The sequence below is a fragment of the Ciconia boyciana genome, chromosome 5, assembly GCF_034638445.1.
Source record: "Ciconia boyciana chromosome 5, ASM3463844v1, whole genome shotgun sequence".
NCBI classification, from domain to species: Eukaryota; Metazoa; Chordata; class Aves; order Ciconiiformes; family Ciconiidae; genus Ciconia; species Ciconia boyciana.
The window spans coordinates 154,512-163,756 of NC_132938.1; the positions used below are offsets into that span (position 1 = coordinate 154,512).

Genomic DNA, 9,245 nt, shown 5'->3' on the forward strand with positions numbered 1-9,245 from the left:
CAGGGCTGGGCACTGAGGATGGGAAGGGACGGGACAGGATGGGGAAGGACAGCCGCGGCAGCCGGGTGGCTGTGGGGTGAACCGTCCAGCCTGGGCTCGCTGTGGGGCAGCTCCAGCCCCACCACAGCGGTGGGGTGGGCGGGCGGGCCGTGCTGAGGCTGGGGGCTCGGAGCAGGAGGCAGCAGAGGCTGGGGAGCCGGGCTTGCCCTGGGCCAGCCCAGCTCCCGCCAGCTGGGCGGGGTGGGGGGGGCTGCTGGGGGCGTGTGGCCACGCTGACCTTGCCCTGGTCGAAGTAGTCGATGATCTGGTTGTAGAGAGCCTCCTTCAGCTGGCGCTGGGTGTGCAGGCTGGGGCTGTGCAAGCCCTGCATGGGGGCTGTGTTCGCCTCGTCCGACCACTGCGCAGAGGCAGCGGGAGCCCATCACACCGAGCCCTTGGGCCCTGGCTGGGCGGCCCCACAGCCCCTGTACCCCCTGTGCCCACCTTGAGGAGCCGGGCATGCAGCAGCAGGGTGTAGGCTCCCTCCGTGTAGTTCTCGTAGCTGACGTGCAGGTCCTTCAGCTTGTACAGGTACCTGGGAGCGAGGGTACCGCACATGGGGCACAACGGCCGGCACAGCTCGGGGTCTGGCCCGTGCTGCCCCACGGGGCAGCATCCCCCACCGGCAGCTGGGTAGGGGGCAGAGCCCCCAGCGCCCTGCCCCTCCGGCTGCTCCGCCATCCCCACCCCATGTGCCTGGGGCCAGGGCGGGGAGGGGGGGGGCTGGGGCAGCTCAGGGCCCTGGGACCCCTCACCCCGGGGCAATGCCGGTCTCCCTGGGGCCGTGCTCACCTGATGTACATGGCCTGCCGGTCGATCTCCTTGTAGAAATTCTGGGGAAGAACAGATGAGGCTGTTTTGAGTGAGCCCAGGAGGGGTCACGTGCCGCAGCCCCCCACTCTCCCACACCTTGCCCTGGGTCATGGAGCTGCCGGGACCGTCCCTGCATGGGGACTGGGCTGCCCTCAGCAGCGGGGAGCTGCACGGTGCCTCCCAGAAAGTACCCCCTGGGGGACACCGGGTCTGGCACCATGTGCACCCCATCTCTGCTGTGCCAGGGGCACCGCAGCCCCTGGGGGGACCTGGGGGGACACGGGCCTGAGCCCTGGCAGAGCGGGGGGCGTGGGGCAGGTGCGCACCAGGAGGTTGACGGTGCAGCTCATGCTGTAGGTTTTGTTCTCGTCATTCATAACAGCCCGGTAGTCGAGGAGCCGCTCCAGGAGCCCCGTCACCAGCGCAACGAAGTTCTCCCCAGGCTTGGCCAGCTCAGGGTGTCCCCGGCAGCAGCTGAGCAGGCTGGGGAGGAGAAGAGGTCATGGGTCTCACTGCATGCTCCGCTCTGCAGCGCTCCCAACACTGCCCCGGCTCGGCTTCCCCACGGGGGGGGGAGGGGGGGGGAGCAGGCCCCCCCAACAAGGGACAAAAAGCAACACCTAGTCTGCAGCGAGACAGGACAAGCCCCGTGCTGCCCCCCCACCAGGCACAGCAGGGCTGGGGAGAGACCCGACGGCTCCAGCCCCCCTGCGCACGCATCGGTGATGGGCACCACGGGGCAGGAGCGCAGCCTGGGCAGGGGCATCCCCTGGGGCAGGGCAGGGGCAATTCCTGGGGCAGGGACATTGCAGGGGGCAGGCAGGGGCAGGCTGGCCAGGGCAGCAGCGGTGTGCAAGGGGCACGTGATGCTGCTCGGGCAGCAGGCTTCCTCCTCCCAGGTCCCGCTCGCCCGAGAGGCACGCTCTGGGTCAGAGCACAGCGTGCGGAGGAGCAGGACGGCCGAGATTCAGCCGGGGCAGGAGGATCAGCAAAGGGTCGTGCCCTGGACAGAAGGTTGCGGGGATGTCACTGCACACTCACATGCTCTCAAAAAGCTGCTTGTACTGCTCGTCTCCCCGGCCGCCCTCCACCTCGCTGTCCAGCTTGTGCAGGATCTCATCCTCAAACTGCAGAGACGTGCATGAGCGCAGGGGAGGATGTGCTGAGCTTGGCCCCAGGCTGCCATGGCTGCAGCCCCCTGGGACATGGGGCCACAGCACTGGGACAGGAGGGGCTGCGGGAGCCGGAGCCAGCTTGGGCCCCCAAACAGCCCCCAGGCTCTGCTGCTACAGCCCTTTCCCCCGGGACTGCCCGGCACAGATGGGTCCCTGTCCCCCCTCCCAGGCCATGCTGCTCCCTGGAGCGGATGGGTCCCCACGCTGCCCCAGCACAGACACGGCCCCATGCTCTCTAGGTCCCTGACTTGCTCCCCAGTCCCCATACCACTCCTGCGCTCGCCTCGTCGCCGTCCCCCAGCAGCCTGGGCCCGGCTGACCCCGGGGGTCTCTGGGCAGCGTCCTGTACCCCCTAAAGCCACAGCCTTCCCTGCCGGGGGTGGCAGGGCTGTGCCAGCCTGGGGTCCCCCGTCTCCCAGCTGATGCTCAGCCTTCAGGTCCACGGGATTTGTGCTCCGGCTGCAGCCAGTGGACCCAAAAGCCTGGGGGATCCTGCACATGCACAGTATGGGATGGGGGGTCCGGAGCAGATATCCGATTGGTGGTACCCCTTGGTACCCCTTGCCTGCACGCTGGGTTCCTCTGGGGTCTGCACATCCCAAACTGGGGGGACCTTGTCCCCCTGGGCCAGGGGCACTGCCATGGCCAGCTCCTGAGCCGCAGAGCCCCTGTGCCACAGCAGGATGGCTCGGGGACATCCCCTGCGAAGGCCTCAGGTCCTCTGAGCCCAGCCATGCCCACACTGGTCCTCCAACGCAGCTCTCCTGCGGCTGCAGACCCGGGTGCGAGCAAGGGGCTGGGAAAGGGGCTGCAGCAGGACCTGCATCACCCGTGGCTCCGAGGGCAGTCCCAGCCCCTCTCCTCCCATGGGACGCCTCGACAGGGCGAAAGGCTTCCAGCTCGGAAGAGGCAAATGCCACCTAATCAAAAACTGGAAAAGCCTTTTGCATGGAGAAGACTCACAGCAACGAGGGAAGACAAATGGAAATGCAGGAGGTCTGTGCAGACCTCCCCCCTCCCACCGTTCTTGTTTTCAGCCAGCGCCGGGACCGGCTGAGCGGGTGACGCCTGACCTGTCCCTGCTCGTCCCTGGGAAATCCTCTGCATCGCCCAGTGGCTCTCCCTGCTCCTCATGTCCCTGCCAGCTCCCCCTGTCCCCTGTCCCTCGTCCCTCCCTCCTGCAGCCCCACATCCCAGGATGAGAGAGGGGAGGCTGAGCATCACCTCCATCCACCCCACAAGGGACGGCCCAGCCTGGGTGAGGAGCAGGATCCGGCCATGTTGGCTTCCTGCCACGGCCCAGCCGCAGCCCTGGGCACTCACCCGGCTGAAGCTCTTGGTCAGCTGGTACTCGCAGAGCATCATGTCAAAGAAGATGGGGATGGTGGACTTGCGCAGCTCCAGCTCCGGCACGAGCGTCATCTCCAGGATGGGGCCCACCATGCCCGGGATGAACTCGATCTTGCGATGGCCTGGGGAGGGCAGGGAAGGCTGGGGGTCCCGGGCTCTTGCAGCCTGCCTCCCGGGGCCAGCCCTGGCCTGAGGGCCCGCAGCTGCCAACAGGCAGCAACGCACGGAAGACGAGGGGGAGCAGTGCCAGGAGGTCTGCACGCCTGGCGCAGGCGGCCACAGCAGAGCCAGGCAATCCTGTGGGGCAGCCATGCTGGTGGGCAGGTAATGCTGCATGGCCAGGACAGCACGGCAAACACTTGGCTGTGGTACCACGAGCTGGGGTTGTGCTGGCGTCCTGGAGGCCCTGGCACATGTGAACAACCCACGCGGGAGCCTGCAGGCTCCCATCACTGCTCCACCGCTGCACCGCGGGCTGCCCCACACACTCCATGCAGCTCCCTGCTCTCTGCTGGGGCACGGGGCAGAGACCCGAGGTGCTGCGTCCTCGCAGCCTGCCTGGCCCCGAGATGCTTCCGGCCGTGCGACCCACACCGTGCGGGGGAAACAAGGCAAGGCAGGAGCCCGCAGGACTGGGGAAGAGGAAGGCAGGGCTGCAGGCAGACACCAGCCCTGAGAGGGGAGGCTGCCTGCAGGGAGTGTGAGCTCATGACTGGCCACAGTGCCGGCGGGCTCGCACACCCGCAGCCTTGCACGTCTGCAGATGTGTACATCCCACGGGATCACATATTATCCCACAGACTTGCACATCGTGCAGCAGCCCCCAGATTGCACGTCCTACCGGCTTGCACATCCCACAGGTTTGCACACCTGCAGGTTCACACGCCTGCAGGCTCCCATGCCCCACACTGGCAACACCCCGCTCCCCAGCACCCATTTTGGGGACAGTGCTGATGAACCGCAGAGACTCGCCAAGCCTCCTCGTTGCTGGCCACACTGCGGCTTACCTAGGTTGTACCACATGTCCCGAATGGCAGCTCCAATCGTGGCTCTCATGTCCCCGTACCTGCCAGGACGGACGTTGGTCAGCATCGCTCTGCAGCCTGGGGCGCAGCGTCCAGGCCAGGAGCCCAAGCACAGCCAGGCCAACATCCCAAAATCCCTGACCCCACCGTGTGGCAGCAGGTGGGCAGGAACCTGAAGCAGAGCTACAGAGCTCGGCCCCAAGGTGATGCTGGCAGGCAGCCGGGCCGGGGAGGGCCAGCGAAGGCAAGGGTGACTCACTTGGCCAGGATGCTGTTGCGCTTGGCCTGGGAGAAGTTCTCCAGCTGCAGGGAGTCCTGGGTGAGGAAAGCCACGGCCAGGTGGAAATAGTTGTTCCAAAGCTGCAGTGAAAACATAGGGACGAATGCCAGGCTGGGTGGCACGGGGGGCTGGGGGGGAAGGCAGCACCAAGTGCCAGGCTGGGTCCCTTCCTGGTCCCCGCAGGGCACAGGCAGCCCCGGGGCCGGGGCAGCGCCCGCTCACCTGCAGCTCGAAGCTGCTGTTGCTCAGGAACATCTCCGTCAAGGTCGCAGCAAACTGGTTGATGGCGCGCAGGAACTCCCTGCGGAGCGAGCGGCCGCGGGGCGCTGAGCGGAGGGCAGCCGCGCTGCTTGCCCACCGCCCGCGGGCAGGGCCGAACAGCAGCGAGGGGAGAGCCGGGCTGGCGGCCCCCGGCGATGGAGAGGCAAGGGGCGGTGGGGGGGGCAGGCAGGGGCCAGGCCTCGCCATGCCCTGGGGCTGAGGTCACAGCGTGCTCCTGCCTGCATCCATCCACACTCCAGCTGGCCCTTTCCGCTCGCTGCGGTGCAGCCGAGCGCTGCCTGGGGTGCACCAGTCCTGCATGCCGGGCATCCCTGCCGTGCGCAGACACCCAGGGTGGGAGGGATGGGGTGTCTGGCATCAGCTTCCCACTGCCTCCCGGGAGCCCCCCCAAGCACACCGACGGGGCTGCAGAGAGCAGCTCCGCCACCCGGCTCCCAGATGGGGCCGGACTGTCCCAGGGCACAGCAGGAAGCGTCTGGAGCTGCCCCAAGCCAGCCCGAGCACGGACCCAGGGCTGTTCGAGGGGGATTTGGCGGGAGCTAAGCTAGCCTTAGGCTGCCCGGCACAGCCCTGCTGCAGTGCCTGCGTGCCATCTGCCCAGGCCCCAGGAAGGCACCCCAGGTTCTCACATCCAGCCCCAGTATCCGCCTGTGGGTCCGTCCCAGCCCAGAGGTCCTCACCGGTTCTGCACCATGTTCATCACCATCCAGTCACAGGGGTACACCATCTTGCCAATCAGGTCCTTGAAGAGGATGAAGGTCTCCATGAGGAAGTCCTGCCAGGGAGGAGGAGATGTCAGGAGCTGGGCTTGACCACGATGCCCTCCCGGGGTGATGCTGTGCTGAGCACCGGGGCTGGGAGCGACCCTCGCCACCCGACTGAGAGCTTCACCTTCGTGGAGCGGGGATGTGGGCTGTTGCCGGGGTCCAGGGCAGGTGGCACCAGTGCTGGGTGCCCAGGTGCAGGCAGGGCACTGGGACCGGTGGGATGCCCAAGCTGAGACATGGGGTGGAGAGGCAGGGAGGTGCCGGTGACGGAGGGCCCCGGTCTCGCTGCGCGGGGCAGCACTCACCATCAGCTCGGGCCGCGAGGGAAACGCCTTGATGTAGGAGCTGTAGTGGTCCTTGTCCATCTGGCTCAGGATGGCGGCCATGCAGGCCACATAGTGACTCTGGGGGAGAAGGGCTGGTCAGGCACTGCCGAGGCCCCACAGCCAGCACCGTGGGGTGCACGGGGGCCGAGGGGGGCCCCCCGTGGCCAGCACTGCGGGGTGCACTGGGGCAAGGGGGGCCCTGCGCACCCGTCCGTGTTCCTCCAGCTGGTCCGTACCCCAGAGCCCCAGCTGCCCTGGGGCGCCCTCGCCCTCCGCAGTACCCTCCCCTCCCCAGATCTCCAGACCTCTCCTCCTGCCCTGCTCAGTGCCGGCTCCTACAGCCAGCCCTTCCTCTCCCGGTCCCACGCACCCCGCTCCAAGGGTGGGACAGCTCTGACACCTGCCGTGACACTGGGGAGGACACAGACATAACTATATAGCATATTTGCTGTAGCATACATCTGTAATTTTTAAGGTCATTTAGGGCAGTATGTGGATGTAAGCGCAGTTTGAAAACAGCAAGCGGCTTCTTTCTGGAGGCCAATGTGTCTAGACTGCCTCTAGCAAAGGGTCCCAAATTGAGCCATGAATTCCACTCCTGTTCTGGGTACTCACAGCTTTGTTGCGAGATGAGCAGTGCGGCAATGGCAGGGGCTGACCAGGATGCCTGTCTCTGCACTGTGAGAAAGGCCGTGCCTGATCTCCAAATTGGGCTCAGCTGCATTGCTTGTGAAACGAGGCGTGGATGGCAGGGTGCAACACCCACCTGCTGCTCACCACAGCGTTTCATCTTCCATTTAGCTAATTAGTGCAACATGTTCTTGACGATACTTCTAACATAGATGAGTCTGCAATAGGCTTGCTCTTGGGACAAAGCTACAGGAAACTCCACGGGGAACCGAGCAGCCACAGAAGCCCGAAAGCCACCAGGGTCGGGGCTCCGGGTCACCGAACAGGAGTGTTGCTCAGTCGCCAGGATCCTCCTGAGCTCTGCTCATGCAGACAGCGGCCAGCTGCAGCACTGAGCTCAGAGAGACACTTTAAAGCATTACTTCCCCAAAGGATGGCTGCTGCTGGGCGGAAGGGACAGTCCCCTGGTGGGGCAGTTTGCAAGGAGACACCACCACAGCCCACGCCTGGGTGTGTGCAAAGCAGCTCCAAGCCCTCCTGTGACATTTTAGGAGTCTGTATCCCAGGAGTCGCCCCACACCCAAAGTCACCCAGGGATGCAGCAGCCCTGGTCCAGCCCCCACAGCGCAGCAGCAGAGTCAGCGAGTGGAAAAGCTGGCTGCTCTCAGCATCAACCACCGTTGCAAGGGTGCTGTCACCCCACACACCACCACCACTGCACGTGCCGGGGAGCATACAAACCAACCCAACCACCCTTGGAAGCACCACGGTGTGCTGGGGACGGGCAGAGCCCGGGGTCGGTCAGGGCACTCCAACGTGGTGGGAAGCCTGGCAGTGCCAGGGCTGAGGGGGGCCACGAGAGCGCCTGACGCTCCCTATTATTAAAGGCCCAGCTTTCAGCGGTGTCCAGCACAGCCCACGTGTGACTACTCAGCCGGAAAGCTGTCCTGGGGGTGCACCCGGGGCTGGAAACTGTGGGAAAAGGGTGGCTATTTCTGGGGGTAAGAGCATCATCTGGCAGGCTCAGGAGGAGCGAAGGCCCTGCCGTGCCCCAGTGTCACCGACAGAGCTTTGTGGGTGGCTTCAGGTGCCAACACTTCCCCGGACACTGTCGTGCTGAGACTGCTGCGAGCGCACCACCGGGCACTGAGCACCGCTGCCCGTCCCGGGCGCGTAGGAGCAGCGCCGGCGGCACTGCAGAAAGGCACACGGCAAGGGGCAATGCGGGCTCCTTCCAGCCCTGGCAGGTCAGCCGCTGCCAGAGCTTCCCCCGGCTCATTCCACCGGTTCCGGTGATCCCCTGCTCCGTGGCAGGGACGGAGCCCCGTCACAGCCCCAGGCCAGCCCTTGCCGGCTGCACGGAGCAGCCAGAGGAGGGGGCGTTTCAGAGACCGAAGGGGACAGCCCAGGGCCACTCGGCTGCTGCCTGCAACCAAGGGCCCTGGGTTCGTCCCACCAGCCCCTGGGCAGCCCCGGCAGCGGGGCCAGGGGAGCTCCTCTGGAAGGGATGCAGCATACGGCAGGGGATTGCTGTGGGGAAGCACTGTGCCCCACAGCCAGCCCTGGCTGCCGTCCAAGGTGCAGGCAGGTTTGAAGGGAATTATCTTATGAGAAGCAAATGAATAAAAAACCAGCAGATCCCAGTCCTTTTAGCATCAAAGTGAAGCCACAGACCTGAAGCTTCCCTGCGGAACGCTGGCATGCAGCAGGAGCAGCAGCACCTGCACGCAGGGAGGCCGCACAGGCATGCCGCAGAGATCCTGCAGATACCCGGGTCACTGGCTGCCCGCGGCTGCCTGCATGAGTCCGAGTGAGTACAACTTGCCCACCAAGCTGGAGGCAAGCGCCTCCTCACCGTGCAGCATGGCCTGCTCCCAGGACTCGGCTCGGGAGCAGGGGATACCTTGCCTGCAAGGGGGCAAGCGCTAAGCGCTGGCAAAGTGGGGAAAGTGCCACAAATCCACCTATAGTCCCTAAGCGTCCGTGTGTGCGATGCCACGGAGCCCTGGTCTCGGGAGAGACCCCATGGTGGGAGCCGGGGTCGCCTTCCCCACTGACAGAGCCCGGCTGTGCAGCCACGCTGCCACTGGGGCAGAGCGGGAGCAGCCTGAGCCTTCGCTGAGGTTCTGGGGGGCCATTTCTCATGTACCGGCCGGGGGTGCACGTCACCCACCATCACGGCAGAGATTCGCACTGCGCGACCAGCACAGCCCCGTGGGGAACGTGGGGCAAGGCAGGAAGGCGACAGGAGGAAACTTTTGCGGCAAGCCAGTCTGTTCTGGGCATTTGATGACATCCGTTCAGTCATCTGGAAACAGCGGTTCTGGTGGCTGCTGGAATTAGATTCAGGTGAACTCCCTGCACCACCTGCTACACCTCCTTCAAGGGAAGCTGTATTTACATTTAAATTACATTACTGGGAGCCACGCAGCCAGGCACTGCTACACATACGGATGTGATTTGTCCTGTGGATGGTGTGTGTGGGGGCTACCCAGGGGTAGCCCAGCGCAGCACGTGGCCCTCAAACGCGCTGGGTGGTCACAGACGCGAACGGTGCC

The 9,245-nt window shown here is 65.5% G+C and overlaps 1 protein-coding gene across 2 annotated transcripts in view; it reads right to left on the bottom strand.

The window, feature by feature from the left end:
- The window catches only part of LOC140652459 (dedicator of cytokinesis protein 2-like), an 85,241-nt gene that overhangs the window by 7,664 nt on the left and 68,332 nt on the right, over positions 1-9,245 (bottom strand). For both annotated transcript variants that reach the window (XM_072863267.1, XM_072863268.1), the window contains 11 exons: positions 6,037-6,135; positions 5,645-5,739; positions 4,905-4,983; positions 4,662-4,762; positions 4,385-4,443; positions 3,351-3,499; positions 1,894-1,979; positions 1,179-1,335; positions 832-872; positions 484-574; positions 278-397 (listed from right to left, as the gene is read on the bottom strand). In XM_072863267.1, the coding sequence (XP_072719368.1) occupies positions 278-397; positions 484-574; positions 832-872; positions 1,179-1,335; positions 1,894-1,979; positions 3,351-3,499; positions 4,385-4,443; positions 4,662-4,762; positions 4,905-4,983; positions 5,645-5,739; positions 6,037-6,135 (1,077 nt within the window). The remainder of the gene's footprint in view (positions 1-277; positions 398-483; positions 575-831; positions 873-1,178; positions 1,336-1,893; positions 1,980-3,350; positions 3,500-4,384; positions 4,444-4,661; positions 4,763-4,904; positions 4,984-5,644; positions 5,740-6,036; positions 6,136-9,245) is intronic.